General features: G+C 39.4%; 3 protein-coding genes across 5 annotated transcripts in view; 2 read left to right on the top strand and 1 right to left on the bottom strand.

Annotated features, from left to right (window-relative positions):
- The first annotated feature begins 122 nt into the window (after positions 1–122).
- polr3g (polymerase (RNA) III (DNA directed) polypeptide G) lies at positions 123–4,072 on the top strand. Its single transcript, XM_030144158.1, has 8 exons — positions 123–398; positions 579–710; positions 1,527–1,656; positions 2,201–2,266; positions 2,344–2,403; positions 2,489–2,553; positions 2,763–2,882; positions 2,994–4,072. The coding sequence occupies exons 2-8, from the start codon at positions 600–602 to the stop codon at positions 3,081–3,083; spliced, it is 642 nt and encodes a 213-aa protein (XP_030000018.1). The 5' UTR covers positions 123–398; positions 579–599; the 3' UTR covers positions 3,084–4,072.
- Positions 3,260–6,906, bottom strand: lysmd3 (LysM, putative peptidoglycan-binding, domain containing 3). 3 transcript variants are annotated; one of them, XM_030144156.1, is made up of 3 exons: positions 6,790–6,906; positions 5,215–5,495; positions 3,260–4,920 (listed from the first exon to the last, which is right to left on the bottom strand). In XM_030144156.1, the coding sequence occupies exons 2-3, from the start codon at positions 5,479–5,481 to the stop codon at positions 4,366–4,368; spliced, it is 822 nt and encodes a 273-aa protein (XP_030000016.1). In that variant the 5' UTR covers positions 5,482–5,495; positions 6,790–6,906; the 3' UTR covers positions 3,260–4,365. The 3 variants fall into 3 exon arrangements, with proteins under 3 accessions (XP_030000016.1, XP_030000015.1, XP_030000017.1); XM_030144155.1 differs by having other exon boundaries at positions 5,215–5,492; positions 6,790–6,900; XM_030144157.1 differs by having other exon boundaries at positions 5,215–5,492; positions 6,866–6,882.
- Positions 6,907–7,447: 541 nt separating this feature from the next.
- The window catches only part of adgrv1 (adhesion G protein-coupled receptor V1), a 112,954-nt gene continuing 104,091 nt past the window's right edge, over positions 7,448–16,310 (top strand). The window contains 1 exon segment of the mRNA XM_030142528.1: positions 7,448–7,850. The gene's annotated coding sequence lies outside the window, so the exon portion shown is untranslated.

Here is a 16,310-nt window from a genome sequence, read left to right as displayed (position 1 = left end):
GACGGTTGTGATTCGACGAAAATTCGACGGACGACGGCAAAACGTGCGCTTCCATTGGCTGGAAATAAGCGTAGTGTTTTTGACGTTGCGGAGGGCGGGGCGTGTTAAAGCCACATAGTGCACGCTGCCGAGGGGTCGTGGGAGCGATGGATATCCACGCCGGCTGTTATCACTCTGGCCTGACAAGTGATCAGTAGCGTTAGATTTAGATTTAAATGTGGTCATAACAGGAATTTATAGAATTCTGAACTACAGATCAAACAGTGTAGCTGAATGTTAATCGCAAGTGAAAACATGGAGAGTCAGTAAAGATTAAATGCCGCAGAACAGGCCTGTAGTCCACAGGCTTTTAGGATTTCACCACTCCTCATTCGGAGCAATTTACTAACAGTCTTCTAGTGAGTATAAGGCTTGGGGTACCCTCTTGTGTAACGCTGTACTGTGAACTAACACCGCATAACAGTAAAAAAAAAAAAAAAAAAGGATGAGAGGTTCAGTGTGCCTTATGTGTGTGTACACGTGGTGGTGGACTGTGAAGTTGGCTCAAAGTCATGTGTGTTCTGTGGACTCTGCTGCAGGTACACAATTGGCTTGCAGCCATGGCAGGCAGGGGCCGTGGAGTAGCTGCCTTCACCTTCAACATTGAGGCTCTGGGAATCGGTAGAGGCAGCATGCCAGAAGCCAGGGTGGGGCCCAGTCCGCTGTTTCCAGTAAGTAGCATCCAGTCACTCAAACACACACACACACACACACACACACACACACACACCGACATATCACATTGCAGTACATCAAATTTGCTTTTGAGTGACACTCAGTGCAGATATCTGAAAAGTTTTCAGTAGCTTGATCTAGTTAAAGATTATATCATAAAGAATGATGTATCTGCAGTGTTTATGAAAGCAATTCAACAAATTATCAGTAAGCTTAAGTAACTGTATTTACCTGTTTACATCATTCATTTGCACATATGGAATTGCACCATTGGCATTTGCACTATTTTTTTATCCATCCTGTTCTGTTTTTATCATTTCTCTATTTATACTTGTTTTATATAAATGTGTGTGTGTATGTGTGCGTGTATGGCATTATGTGGACAGCATAGCAAGAATTTCATTGTGCAGGGATCATATTTTTTTTTCACTGTGCATATGACAATAAACACTTTAACTGTTGGATCTTTGAATAACATTTCACTCATAAGAATATTAACTCCTCAATGCCTGGTTTCTTTGTGGTTTTTGCATAATGACATTTTTGGGGATACAGCATTTAAATTAGACCCCTTTCTTGAATAACTTATCTAACTGTCCCCCCAGCACATTCAGTGATTTAAGAAAAGAAAAAAACAAAACAAAAAAAAAAAAAACACTTGAATCTGTCTCAGTAAAAATCACTTTGCTGAGTCACTGAAAGTTGGACCTTCCAGATTCAGTCCTACACATCACAGTGACTATGGTATGTACATTAGTTTGAAAATATTGCTTCTAAAAATCATCACATTATCTCATTTTGTTGTCATCCAGAACACAGACTTTAAGCCAATACCACTGAAAGCTGGAGAGGATGAGGACTATATGCTGGCCTTAAAGCAGGAGATGAGGGGAGCCATGCAACGACTGCCACACAACATTAAGCGTCAGTCCAACAAGGCAGGTGAGGAGGAGTCTAGTGAGAAACCTGACATCCAATAGAAATGATATGAGAAGACAATTGGCTGCTGTGAGGGATGATAATGCAGCACTTAGGAACTGAGGCATTTAATTAGGGTCATATCTGGAGTAAGGGGAGAAGCAGATTGAGTAAGTATATTGAATTACAGCTATAGCTGTATCTGGCCTTAATATGATTTTTATGGTGTGGCCTGACGGACCTTTTTTGAGTTCCCTTATTCAGCTATGATCTAAGTATATAACAAGTGTTATTGTTGCAAATGTCTTCAAATGCACAGTTTAATGTGTTATTTTTATAATAATCTGCATCCCAAAATTTTGTTTTGCACCTTGATTGCCATTACATTCATTACTTTTATTTTGTCATGAATGAGATTATAATCTGATGTTCCTGTCTACTGAACCTATTTAAATCAGGTGCATATGAGGACATATATGTTTTGATGAACTGGTGATACTATTTGTGTAAAATGAGTCATCTGATGAGTGTACTGAAGCATAACTTGCTCTTTGTTTACATGAAACAGAAGTGGAGAGGTACACAGAGAGATACCTGAAGCAAAGACTAGTGGAAGATGAGCAATGGACTCCAGGTATTATTGTGTCAAGTCACAGAGCTAAAACCAATGGAAACAAAACAAATATAATTAAACTTCTCATTATGTTTTAGACTGGAACCTTTTTCCAAAGGAATTGATGCCCCAAAAGAAGAAAGCCCGTCCTAAATCGGGTATAACAAAGTCATGGTGCATTTATTAATAGAATTGTTTTTTTTTCCACCGTAAGAATAACAATAAAATAATTAAATCCAACAGATACAAAGAAGAAAACTGTGAAGTTGTCACGCAAAGATGCAGAAGATATGATGACTAAATTGAATGTAAGCTTCTGCCAGCTGTTTTTTTTTTCCTTTCTGGGTTTTAGTACTTACCATTAGAAGCATGGTTAATTGTCTTTTGTTTAATGCCATTTATCAAGCATCCACATATGCAGATAAAACATATGCACAACGTGATGTTTAACATGTGTGCAGGTATTGTATGTGTTCCTCAACTCATGTTATCCATTAATTTAACATGAATATTCCAGGACTTGGAAAAGAAAGATGGTGATGCTGAAAACTCAGCTGATGAGACTGAAAAGAAACCAGGGAATGAGGAGGATGAGGGGGAAATTGAAGATGAAGAATATGATGAAGAGATTGAAGAGGTTGGATTATATATTGTATACATATTTTCCTTTTTAATAAGTTAAAACACATTCGTAGGAATTTTAAGAAATGAAGTTAATCTACTTTCACGATCTTTTCCTTCTCTTTAGGAAAATGACTATATTGACAGTTATTTTGACAACGGGGAAGACTTTGCTGCAAACAGCGATGACAATATGGACGGTGAAGCTACATACTGACAATCGGCAAAGGAAATTCAAGCTTGTGTTTTTGAAGTGAACATTCACTACATTATTTCTGATAGTTTACTGAAAGTATGTTGTAGTGTCTGGCAGTATAGTTATTCTATTTCTTTGTTTTGAGACCATGAGGTAATTTTGTAAATAAGAAATGCCAAACTGTGTGTGCAATGGCAATAATTTAAATAAAATAGATTTATTTATTCTCTGACCTGTAGTACATTTCCACAGGTTGAAAGGCACATACTGTCAACAACACAATGCTTTTCATAAAATGCTGAATGAGTGATAAAATAAAAAGGGCTACATAACAAATTCTGAGATTTCACAATTACAAGTATGAGCCTTTGTGGAAATGCCACGCATTTCCCAGTTTCCTCAGAACGCTGTTGGAGGTTCACTGAAAAGAAAATTGCAGGTCTCTTCAGGCAAGCTAAAGGAATGACAAAATTTCAAGCAACATGGAGAGAAATTTAAAAACAATTAAATTTCTTAGGTTCTAATACTGATAGTGTAAGTAAAACATATGCTGAGTAGTTCTGTAATAAATCTATATTATACACAATGGCAACAAATTTTTCTTCACAATGAAGTGTTTGAAACATACTAATGTGAAAATGGCAAAAATTTACTGTATAACCAAATTCACAGAATTAATAGTTCTCTAAGGTGTGTCCACTAATCATCACTGCACAGAAGAAATTCGATAAAAATGTTGCTTTATGTCTGCCTTTCAGTTCTTTTGAGTCTGGGTGTAGCTCATCAACATTACAGTTGATAAATGGTGATAAAAACATCACCTCTGATACAGTGCATATTTCCTACACAGATGACAACTTGAAACCTTGTATTAAAGGTCTGCCCATCTTAGCTTCAATCCATTCATCTGGCAGATATTTATGGACCTAATCTCAACACATGAATGCCATTTACAAAAAGCAAATAAATGTAAATCAACACACACCCTTACTCTTAGTCTCCATAAAAAATGACTGTTCCCTATATAAAGTGACTGTCCCAGTCAGACAGATTGCTTTAAACCATTAGGTTGATAAAAACTACTGTATAAATGTGGAATCACCACCCAGCCATATTACATCTTTGAGCTGCAAGAGGCTAGTATGTAAAAATGGAATTTCCTGCTATGTGTTTTCGTGGTCTCTGCTTTGTCCAATCCAAGTCCATGTGGATGTCCAGCAACATTTCCAGCATGGTGTCCAGGGCCAGCCCCTGCATGACTGTCCTCTCCAACATGAATGTCCAAATCATTGCCATGAAGATGTCACTGAGGTATACTACCAGGTGGTTGTGTGGGAGACCCATGGTGGCTGACATCAGCTTTCATAAGAACCTCATAATACAGCAGATAAAACACAGGTGTGACAATACCAACAACCAGCATGATGGCCACAGCCGTCCACCATCTCATGCCCCAGTCTGCCCCATAATAAGGGTCCTTCCTCTGAACCGGTTTGTAGTCAGCTCCTAACAGTGGTTGTTGTAGTGTTAAAGAGGACACAACCTCATTCAGGCTGCTCCGAGATGGACCAGTAGATTTCACCAGCCGCTCTATGTCTTTGTCCTTTTCCAGGAGGAATCCCTCCACACTGTCAGTGGAGGAGGAAGAGTCTGTTGAAGACTCAGAGGGAAGGGAAGTGGAGGTAACAGGTGAGGCCTGGGGCAGACGTCTAGTCCCAGTAGGGGAGGCAGATGAGAGAGGACCAGTGCCATGAGTCTCGGTGAGGATGCTATAGCGCTTCACAGGGATTTTTACCGACCTCAGGGCAAAGAAGTCCTGCTCTGTCAAAAGGTTGTTGGCACGCTTAATATCAGCCACCTAGACAGCACAGAAAAAAAGTTTATGTATTACAGAGAAACAGTGAACGTTTTCTTACAACTACACAACTGATGGGGTTACTGTGAAACATGATTTTTCCCTTTCAAGCAAAACATGCAACCAAGAAAAACTACCATCTCTGTTGTTACTGCAGGACAGTTTAAAATATAAAACCCTAGAATCAGAAAACTTTATTAATCCCAGGGGGAAATTATTGAAAATGGATTGTTGCTTACATAAACATACACTAGAACCAAATGAACATGAAGAAAAAGACAAAATTAAGGGTCATACCAAGCAATGGTACTGCAGGGCAATACTGTTCAGGGTGTCCCCTTCCAGGATATCTTTGGCCAGGTAGATAATATCGTCCATCCTCTCTCTGGAGGGACTTCTCCGCAACTTCTCTCTACCACGTGGGCGAAGTTCATAACTCTCTGCATCTTCTTCCGACAAGTCATTCTCTGAGCCATTGTTTCCAAACAGATACGTACGGCCACCATTACTAGGCTGCACCATGGTGGCTGACTGTAAACCATAGTGCTGGCTTCTACTGGACATTTTTTCTGTCACTACTAGGAAAAAACAGAAAAAAAAACAGATTTACCTATAAATCAAAAACTTGGACAATTTAACTTTGCTGAATATTTGGTGGGTAAGCTTTAACCTAAGGTATGTTAAAGAGGAAGGAAGTCTGTCTGAACTAAAACAAAACAAAAGCTGATTCTATTCAAATACCTTCCTCACTGGGAGGGTCACTTTAAACGAACAAAGGTCAACACTGCAGAGTACCATACCTTTACATAAGGAAGATAACTTAAAGTGGTGTTACATAACACCACCTTAACTTAGAAAATTTAGTCAAACATACAAACAATTGGTCATCGTTTAATTTGGTTTTAACATTATTTGGATGTTTAAAGAGGAAATAATCATTACTTCAGCTAGCCCTCCAAAAGTCAAACATTTACACATGTCATCATAAAAAAGCAAAAACAATTATCATGTTGAGATATTAAATAAAACAAAAAAAAAAAATAAGATCACTTGAATGTATTTGTATAATTGTCGATCGGGCATTTACTTAAATTAACTTTTTTTTTTTTTTTTACCTATCTCTCTGGAGATCCTGGGAATACTAACTACAGATCGACAGGATCACTTTATCTTTTAAACCTCTCCCTTCATGATAAGTGACGTTATAGACAGTGCATCAGCCTTCAAGATGTCAAGGTCCTCTATTTATGTAACATTACCAAGCCAGAAAAATGCTAACCTAGCATTATCGATCACAGCTGTGATTATCCCATATGTGCAAAACCAAACACACTTCAACATACTTTAGACGCTACATTGAACGATTAACTCTTCTTCAACATGGAGCTATATAACTAGAAGCTGTGCTGTGATTGACTAGCAAGGAGTACGAGTAACAGTTATTAAAGGCTATCTACCATTTAACTAGACGTTAAGTGAAAGTAATTACCGCTAGCTTTCATTCATGCCAATGCAACACGGCTAATGCTAATGCTAACAGCAACACCTCATACACTCCGACTCTACAAAGTCCACTCAGTATCGTTCGTTTTCCAGTGGCTATAACAAAGCAAAGCTGAAGACACAAGCCTTAAACAAGTTAAATTCTAAACAGAACGGCTGGGTTGGTCATGGATTAACATAAATTTACGTAAAATACTAAGAACGCATGTCCATAGTTTAGACAACTTACGAATAAGAAATCTACACAGGCTAATGCTAGTTAGCGATCATCAATGTTATGCACATAGGAAGAAGAGCTATGCGTTTTAATCTTCTAGTGAATACAGATGACGCATATATGTGAAGAAAGACGTCGACAGGCACTTTTACCTGAAAAGGTGGACACCAATCAATCAGCTCTCTTGAATAAAATCCATCACCGCCACGGGATTATCTACGAGCTCACCTTGCTGTTGCTTTTCCGTCTACCTGCTAGCTACTGTTGGGTTGCTACCACTCACGCCACGTCTACAGAATAATTACGTAATGACGTTACTAACGACGCCTCCAACGAAGTTCTCGCGTGATTCACTAGATGGCGCTATGTACTAACTAAAGCAGCACCGCTAGCCAACGTTACCAAGATATTGAAATATTTTTATGTATATAATTACGTTCTCAATCCAGTACATAAACTAGTTGTCATGTTAAATAAAACGTATAGAGAGTGAAGTGGCTATGGAAAAACTACGGACTTTGTAGGCAAGTAGAATAAGTGATAACATTTTAGTGTAAATCGTCATAATGCTAACCTAAATTAGCCATTGCTAACTTTCCTTTGGATCTGTCTGTCGTGAAAAACATGTAAAATGTGTTTGGGAGAATCAGTCAACACATACTTAAAAAGTAGGTAAGTCTTAAGTTGAAATGGAGTGACTACAGTGGAAATAAGCAGCCACTGGGTGGAGCTGTCAGCCCCTACATTGAACACCAGAGAGACAAACGGGATTAAAACATCTAGTCTCATTAGGCAACGACCGGGAAAAGAAGCCGGAGTGTTTGAGTAGTTGCAAACTAATCTTTCTGTGGGGTCAGTGAGTCGTGTGTACAGTAGTGGTAGTTCTCACATGGCTGCAGACGGTCGGAGCTGTGCACAGAGCAGAAGGTCCTGAACAGACTGGAGTAGAATACCGCTCCGCATTTCTTATTTCTTGTGGCTTCAGTCCCGTTAGTTGACATACGTGCTCCATCCCATGTTGTTCTCCGGGAGCCCAAAGCTAAAGGAATAATCGAAACCCAGCTGGTTTATTTCGATCAAACACTGCTTAAAGATGCGGTTATTGGCTGCTGTTTAAGAGGAGCTGAAGATCCCAAGAGCGCGTATCGATGTTATCCTCAGCAACAAAGATATTATAGTCATTTATCTTGGACAGAGCCAAGCAAGGTGTCAGGTAAGTTGGCATGATTTTTTTTATTTCTCTTCTTAAATATGATACTGTTTGTCATTGCGATTGTAAGGATGTGCACATGAAAAAGGATGAATGACCAGTAAAACTTAGAAAGACTTAAGGATGCGAGATGATGTTCGTGAGACATGTTTACCGTCCGTGTTTTAGACAATACAGTAGTCTTAGATTTATTTTCCAGTAAGTGAGTCAGTAATGATCTGTGACTCCAAGCCAATAGTAGACCTAGATTAATAGAGCAGAGAATAAAGCAAACAAATGAGAGGCGATACTCCTCATCAATTATGCCGGACAGCTCAAGCAGACATATTGTATAACACTATAAGAAAACGATTAAAAGTGGTTGGCCGCTGCTAATTTCTTTTTGCGCTGTGCCAAAAATCCCCCTCGGTGCAGCTAATAAAATTGAAAAGCCTAAATATTGATTCAGCGCAATCAGTAAATGAATGGCCGGGTAGCCCATTGAGGACGAAGACAAACGCTTCCATGGTTACATCCAGGATCTCCAGTGTGATTACTGCGCTTTGTCTGGGTTTTCTCTCTCCCACTGAAATAAAACAACAATTCAGGGGGAACTGCCACACATGGTGAGCCGGGGACCCTCTTATAAAGGCTCCGTTCACTAATCTATAGGCTTACTCTGGACATAAGTAATCTTGGCACACTTTGAGTTGCGCACATGTGCTGCAACTGTTAAATAAACGAGTGTTGCCTGTAACCTTATTGTGCTGCTGTTTCTTTGCGTGTTTTAAGCAGATGTCCAGGCTTCATAATTTACAACTGTTGACAGGGTGAGGTTTGCAAGCATTGAATAATTGAATATGTCCACCTTATCTCTAATTGATTTGACATGATGTCATCTTGGTGCGTCCTTTGCAAATCTCTTTTGTTGCCTTCTCCGTGGTGCCTCAGCAGAGTTAAATCCTTTTCTCACTGGAGAGGAAGGGAGGGAGCCGCTTCTGTGTCCATTCAGCACTTACACCTGCTCTTCCTACGCGCCAGCCTTCACTGTTAACTGTTTCACAAATACATGCATCTTTGCACAAAACTGGAAAATCTTTGGAGCAGATGAAGAAACACTCTGTCCCTTTTGTCTGTAAAGAATACACTAAATTTGCTGTGAAATGTGTCTTAATTTAATTTCTCATGCTAATTATTCTTTTTTCCATCAGTGAGAACCCACAATGTCAACATGTCAGTCACATGTTTTTGTAGATCTGGATCCTCTAAGCTCCCCTCTTGCACAGAGCTCTGGTCCTTTGTTTGTCAGTGTTTATGTCACTGCCTGGCAGGGGTCAGCCCCCAGTCGCCTGTGTGGGGGTCTGAATGTGATTCACTGGGCGGAAACTGTTTTACTGCCTGCTCCTCTCTCCTTCTGTATCACCTCCTAATGGTTGCACAGTACAAAGGGAGACAGTACCATAAACAGAGCTAGTTCATTGATGAGGGCTGCTGAAGTGTTGCACATTATGGACAGGATGAGATTGATGAGTTTGCTGGGGATGAGAGGGCTTGTCTTCCCAGTGTGCGGGCACAGAGGAAAATAGATGAACGCTCGGCCCTGTGTGTACACTTCACTGCCCTGCAACAGGCTGACTGCCTCAGCCGATGGATCTCAGTTGTGGGCAAGAGTTGTGATGGATCGCTTTATCTGATGAATGAAGGGTATTTATAAAGATGAGCTGGAATGTTTCATGGCCTGATAGTTACGGAATATGTGCAGATATTTGTGTTTCTTTTCATAATATAAAATAGTTTCATGTTACTATTTTGTAGATGTATCTTCACTTATTACTGTCAAAGTCAAACAAAATACTAATTTACAGTGGGTGTTTTCGTGTAATAGCTTCAGTGTCATTTGTCTTCATGTGATTTTCAGGACTACCTCTAATGAAATCATCTGCATGTGATCACATTGGTATTTTAATTTAATTTCAAGTATATTCTTCAAGGAAAGTGCCTATATTATCTGTTCAGTGCAATGCATAAAATGTGCATTCTGCGTTAGTGATTTCAAAATGGAGCCTAAAACCAACAGCACGTGCACTTCTTATTAGTTACAGACTTTTTTCCCTACACCTTGAGAGGATAAAATGTTGCACCTACTTTCACACTTCTTTCTCAAATTACCATTTCCTTAAGAAGTACCATGCAGTACAACAATGAATAATCCCTTGGTGCAAGATATTCCAGATGTTTACTATAAACCTGCTGTGATGGCGGTGCTGTGGATGCTCACTGACCTCACTGAATAGTTATTAATGAACCTTCAATGTTTAGAATACATTCAAACATATTTTCACTCCAGGTAAAAAAGGAATCAAGGAAAAGACAACAAAGTGGCAAATTGGTCAGAAGGCCATGGAGCTGTTAATATAAATGTGTAACCTACGTGCAAAAAAGCATGATTTATATGGATAAGATGGAAGATGGCAGATGGAATCATTAAGGCTCTCAAGGCTCACAGAAGAGAGAAGGAGCATGCAATATAGACAAAGAAAATACAGCTGTTGGGAATTATTTAAAATACTTATATATAATATTTATATTTATTTATCTCCATAGCACATAATAAAAGGGTCTGATCTATTTCGCAAAATCGGCAATGAGATGGTCAGATATATCTTGTGTTGGATTATAATATTCTTGCCAGTGATGTGTTAAAAATGAACCATCGTTTCTGCAGCATGTCTCTGTTTTTGTAGTATTACCTGATCTGATATCACCATTTCTTAAAAAAAAAAAAGTTTATTAAAGATTGAGTGAATGGACAAATTGAAATCATAAATAATAATTCTTATAATGTGGTCAGGGGTTTTAATACTTTATTTCCGAAAATCATTTGACAGTACAAGCTTATGCAGAGAAGACAGTAAAATGTTTTAGAAGTTGTAGTCTTTGGAGCAGAGGGACAGGAAAAGTGGCGGGGCCTCAGCAATGGCCAACAATCCTGAGGTCTCTTTAGTGGCCCGGACCGACCACATATTGTTCCCGGTGAGAGGGTTCTAGTACGGTCACTGCGAAGAACCCTTGGCCATGACCTCACTGTCAACTCTCATAATCACACACTCATGTGTACACACATGCATGCCCACATACGCTCAGACTTATTGTTGTAACTCTAGCACCAGAGGGGCCACAATGAGCCCTCCCACAGCTGCCCAGCTTTTTCCTTCAAGTAATAAACCTGAACTTTGACCTTGGGTGATATTTGTAATGTCGGTGGTCTTACATAGGTCAGACTGAGACCCTGTCTTACCTGCTGTGCTGAATATAATATGTGACCAGCTTCTTTATCAGTCCAACTAAGAACAAACACCAGCACCAAAATACTTTATTGAATAAGTCATTTAATTTGTAATATTACTAAAATATGTTCATATATGGCAACTACATTTGAGTTTTGTCAAAAAAGTGCAGTTTTGCTTCTTTTGAAAAGTGCGAACTGCATGGAAAATCAGTGCAGGAAGGACTCAGAAAAACATCCTTTTGTTACATATCAAAACATAGTGAAAAGTTGGAGAACATTTTGGAAGGGGATTTCCTCTGGTTCGAATTTGCTTGGCTAGACTCTGTGCAAATTTAATTAAGTTTCACGCATTTTTTCATCCTTTAGCCAGAATCTGCTCCACAGTCTTGTTTGATAACTGAACACACTTTGCAGTTGCTTATTTTACAGGCCCCCATGTGGGACCCTCTGGTTTGTACCTCCTGCTTTAATGTTTTTGGGGAGCCATGTGGAACGCATCCCATAGTGCCCCTTGCTTGCTGTCCTAATTTTGAGGATAAGGTTGAGTGGGTCACACTTCGAGTTCTGCTGGAAGGACATTATCCATCCTTACACTCCCCTGCCTCTTAAGACTGTTTTTATGTGTGTGTGTGTGTGTGTGTGTGTGTGTGTGTGTGTGTGTTTGTGCGTAACATGAAAAACTGAGCAGGAGAGAAAAAAGTTGAAACCATTTAACAAGTAAACCTTTGATGCAGATCACTGAAATTTAATCACTGGATGAAACACACTTCTTATTTACCTTGTCTTGTAAACCAGTGCTGCTTACTTTATTTTGTTGTCTTCTCTTGTTTATCTCTCCCATCTTTCATTATAATATAGTTAGTTAGTCAGAGCAGAGGAATTTCTTTAATAAGTGGAGTTGGTCGATCCAGCCCTGGTTGGCATCTGTTTATTGTTTTAAAAAAAATCTATTCAGTCTGTTTCTCTTGCTTCCTTAATTTGAGATCATAGCTTTATAAATAACAGAATAAAAAATTCAATCTCTTGGCTATAACAAGGAAACACTGCATCTCGGTGTCTGTTCTTGTACGATATGTCCAAAACTCTGGAGGTAAACTGAGGTCAGATTGAAGGATGAGTTTATGCAAGGTAGAGGGGAAGTAGTTTATATTTTTCCCTTTGATGATCAGAATCTGAAGACCACACTTGCTCTGGGATTTATATCCTTCTGCCTCAGTCCTGCCATCTGGCCCTTAGTGTTCCAGCGCTGGTAAGGCTGGATAGAGGCACTCTCCCACAACTACTGTACGAGAGATGTGTGTGCGTCCTTGTTTTGCAGTGATAGAGTAGAGCTGAAAGAAAAAGAGGGACTCTGAATAGGATGGTTTGGATTCTGTTAGAGAGGAGGCCAGCATGCCAAAAAGTGGGAGAGACAAAAGAATAGAGAACTGTGGCAATGTTAGAAATGCACACAAAACACAAAAAGGAGCATGAGTGAACAAAAGCAAGCTCCTTAAAATTGTGTGCTGGTCAGTGAATCGTAAAGTCCCGCTTCTTCTCCAATGAAAATACACCCCCGTTCTGGGTTGCCTCTCTGTTTTTTGGAACTCCTTTGAAATGCAATTAGCATTTCATCCAGGCCCAACCAGTTACATGCAATGAAGTAATACCCTTTCTAATTTAGCCCTTTGGTCTGCGAGGCTATGGAGAGCACAACCTTATTTAATCCCCTGAGAGTGCTTTTCTGTCTGCTTCCATCACTGTGTGTCATACAGGCTAATCAGTCAGCCAGTGCTGAAATTGGAAAATGCTCTTAATTCTTCAGAAACTGGTTCCTACTCAATTGGAACTACTTTCCTTTTTCTATATCCCTTCCTTCGCATTGTTTCCTAAGGTGGAGAAAAAACTTTGCTTTTAGTTCGAGGAATACAGGACGCCAATGGCTCAACTTAAGAGCAGCCGACCACAGCCGAGTGGACAATACCTCAGGAAAACTCTCCCTCTCTATGTTTCTTTTTTCACAGTAAAATGCACACTTGATTGGCAGCCTCTTGCCCCTCAAGGAGAAATGCCTGGTTTGAAAAGTATCATCTGACAATAGCTGGGAGGCTGACCTCATGCATTTTTGTTCTTTGGGGAAGTATTCATTCAAGTGTTTTCAAGATCCCCTTATGTGAAATGGCATAATTCAGTTGTGATTCAGAACTTTGTGATTCTTATTTCCAGAAAATTGTTCTGTTGTTGGGCTAATGGTAGGTTTTCTGTTTTGCCCTCAAAATAAAAAGGAATCTGTTTTTTACGCAGAGCTCTCCAAAATAAGCCCAGTGAGTAACACAGAATTTTTTGTCAGATTTAATGATGTATGTTTTAGCTCTACTCGCTTATTAAGTTTCTTAATTTCTTCTCCTCAGCTTCTCTGTATGGCGAGAACATTAACTGATCTAAAAATACCAGCGGCAGAAAGTACATGTGAAGTACAATTATGGGCTTGTGAGTTGACCGGGTATGGCAGCCGTGGCTACGCCGGGCTGAGAACGGACGGTGGGTGGTTTCTGAGGTAGGATCCAACACTCATTGGAGTGGTGGCATAGCTTAATGCAGCTCAAACAGAAAACAAGCCAATAAACAGAGCACCACTTTGGCCAAATGCATAGCATGACACTTAACTGAACTAATACAACAGTGTGTTTTATGAAAAGAAAAAAAATGCACTTATGTAAAATTTTAGATGACGACCTTAATGGACCTTTTTGCTGAATATTTAGAGTGAATGTTCAGACTACTTAAATTAGACATTTTTCATATTTGGTCTGAACCAACCACAGACCACTTCCATTTTCCAGTGTTTATAGCCCTGAAGGACTGGCATAGCAGTCTCCCCTTAATGCTATATGTCCAGTAAATACAGATTGATGTTCGTGAAGGCTTATTATCACCTCTGTCTGTTTTGCCTACCACAGCATCTGTATTTGTGTGTGACGGGTGTGTGACGGTTTACATCGGTTTCCCTCTGTTGTATCAGTCATATTGTTTGTTTGCATGGGTGTTTTTTTAGTGTGATTCTGCCCAGAGTAGACACACAAATCTACTAAAAACACTCTTATATTAGTTGATTTTAATGACAGAGTAGTTGCTTTTTGTGGCCAGACTGACTCCAGATCATGGACCAAAGTTGTAAGATTGATAAATGAGCTCCCACTCTAGGCCTCCTAGTGTCAGACAACTGGAGATCTGTGTATGTGTGTGTGTGTGTGTGTGTGTGTGTGTGTGTGTGTCTAACTGCCAGATATTACCACAAGCTCTTCACCAAGGGCGTCTCTGGACCAGGGAAGCCTTAGGGCAGGGATGCCGCATGGGAAAACCCTTGATTAAGAGTCTGTTATCCCACACACTCCCTTCAGAGAGGGAAGTGAGAGTATTGCTTTACTCTTTTAAAGCTTTGGTGTTTTCACATTCAAATGGGAAAGGCATAGTTTTTATTATAATTATAGAGTCTGGAACTTTACCTTGAGAAGGACCCGCAGACCTGGAGTTAATCTCGCAAGTGCTGGGATAAATGGAGACACACTCTCACTCTCAAGCATAGCAATTTGTGATCGCAGACTGTATATTTTAGCAGGGGATCACCTGTGTAACCAGCAGCACATGTCACATTCTATAAGGTGAATCCTACACACTTACTACCGTCCTCCTACTGTGAAGTCTTAGGTTTACTGTGAATTATTGATACTAAAGATTACAACGCAGAGGCCTCTGTCAGGAGAAACCCTAGAGGCATCAGCGTTGAACACTGACCCCAGAAGCAGCCCTGCAACCAGACACTGCCTCAGCACCTCTGACAGGGCTATCCAATAGATCAGTGAGTGTGTGCGTGTGTATGTGACTGCAAGGGGTCTGATGTAATACCTTTTGTGAACCAGGCTCCCAACACCAGTCGGCTGGTTAAAGAAGGTCTGACAGGTGAGGTGACTAGGTCAAACCATCACAGACAGCACTGCTCTCACTCTGACTAGTCATTGTGCTTATCGGGTTTGAGCTTACTGGGAAGTCCAACTGGGAATGAGCTATCCATCACATAGATATTGTCTTATCTCAGAGAAAAAGGAAGTGATAGGGTTATGTTGAGGTTGTATCAGAAGATAAGGGTGAGTGATTGATTGCAAGAGATACTGAAGGGGCACAGTTAGGCCTCTCTCAATTATTACATAATCTCCCGACCGCAGTTAATTAAACTGATTGTGACTATTTTGCACATTTGTTTGGATTGTAAGGATTTCCCTGTATAAAAACACATGGATGAAGCTAAAAGGTATACTCTCACCACTAATTTTATGTAATTTTCTACACTTTGAGGGTCTGACAATATCATTTTGTTGTGGCCCTTCTTCTGCTGCTATTTGTATAATTTAATTCTCCAGTCAGGTGATGAGTCATTGCCTGAAGTCAGACAAGTTCAACATGTGTTTGTTGCATTCATAGCCAGTGAAGGCCCTGGTCAGCTGTTGTTGTGGATGATAAGGGCCATAATATTCTTTATTTAATTAGTTGTAGCTGTCATTATCAGTAATATATTGAAGTAATAGGCTTTGTGTATTATATATTTTTTTTTTTTATTTGCCCTGTGCAGTTTTTTTTATAATGCCTAAAAAGGCTAGTGTCTCTATTTCATAAAGTGTATGTGTGCAACTATTATCAAGATTATGCCATGACAGTGTCATAATTTTTGTAATTATTAAAAATATAGGAAGATGGAGATGTTAATAACTCAAACTAAAATCAATCAATAAAAAAACTGAAATGTAACACAAATACAGTCTCTTTACATTTTCAAAAAAAAAAAAAAGGAGGAAGAATTTATTTAGTCCCATCCCTTCCCCATGCTTAAGATTAACCTAAAAAGAAAATTAATGTATTGTAATTACTCTGACAACTATCAATGTGTATGTAGCGTATGCTTTGATCTGAGTTAATCTTGTATAACAACTGGACTTAGTGACACTCCTGTTGTTAAGAAAGGCCGGCCCAGATAAGTATCTGCCTAACCATGGAAAAATGATTCGAGGATAAATGTTGGATGCACATCTAACAAGTATGTGAGCAGCCCATTTTGCTTTATATTGTTCAGCTTTATATACATCTAGTTCTGTGCATCATAGATTTGGATTATGTAATAAATATTGGATTTTATGTGTGTTCCAGGAAATAAAGCAATACAG

Source organism: Sphaeramia orbicularis, chromosome 9 (assembly GCF_902148855.1).
Source record: "Sphaeramia orbicularis chromosome 9, fSphaOr1.1, whole genome shotgun sequence".
In the NCBI taxonomy this organism is placed as follows: domain Eukaryota; kingdom Metazoa; phylum Chordata; class Actinopteri; order Kurtiformes; family Apogonidae; genus Sphaeramia; species Sphaeramia orbicularis.
This window is presented reverse-complemented; position numbering and strand designations above follow the sequence as displayed.

What these genes read in the sequence shown, in the direction of transcription:
- polr3g (XM_030144158.1), top strand. Translation starts at nt 600, where the DNA reads ATGGCAGGCAGGGGCCGTGGAGTAGCTGCCTTCACCTTCAACATTGAG. An exon ending in GCGTCAGTCCAACAAGGCAG is followed by an intron (nt 1,657 to 2,200) that starts GTGAGGAGGAGT and finishes TACATGAAACAG; the next exon opens with AAGTGGAGAGGTACACAGAG. An exon ending in ATATGATGACTAAATTGAAT is followed by an intron (nt 2,554 to 2,762) that starts GTAAGCTTCTGC and finishes TGAATATTCCAG; the next exon opens with GACTTGGAAAAGAAAGATGG.
- lysmd3 (XM_030144156.1), bottom strand. Translation starts at nt 5,481, where the DNA reads ATGTCCAGTAGAAGCCAGCACTATGGTTTACAGTCAGCCACCATGGTG. An exon ending in CCCTGCAGTACCATTGCTTG is followed by an intron (nt 4,921 to 5,214) that starts GTATGACCCTTA and finishes TGTGCTGTCTAG; the next exon opens with GTGGCTGATATTAAGCGTGC.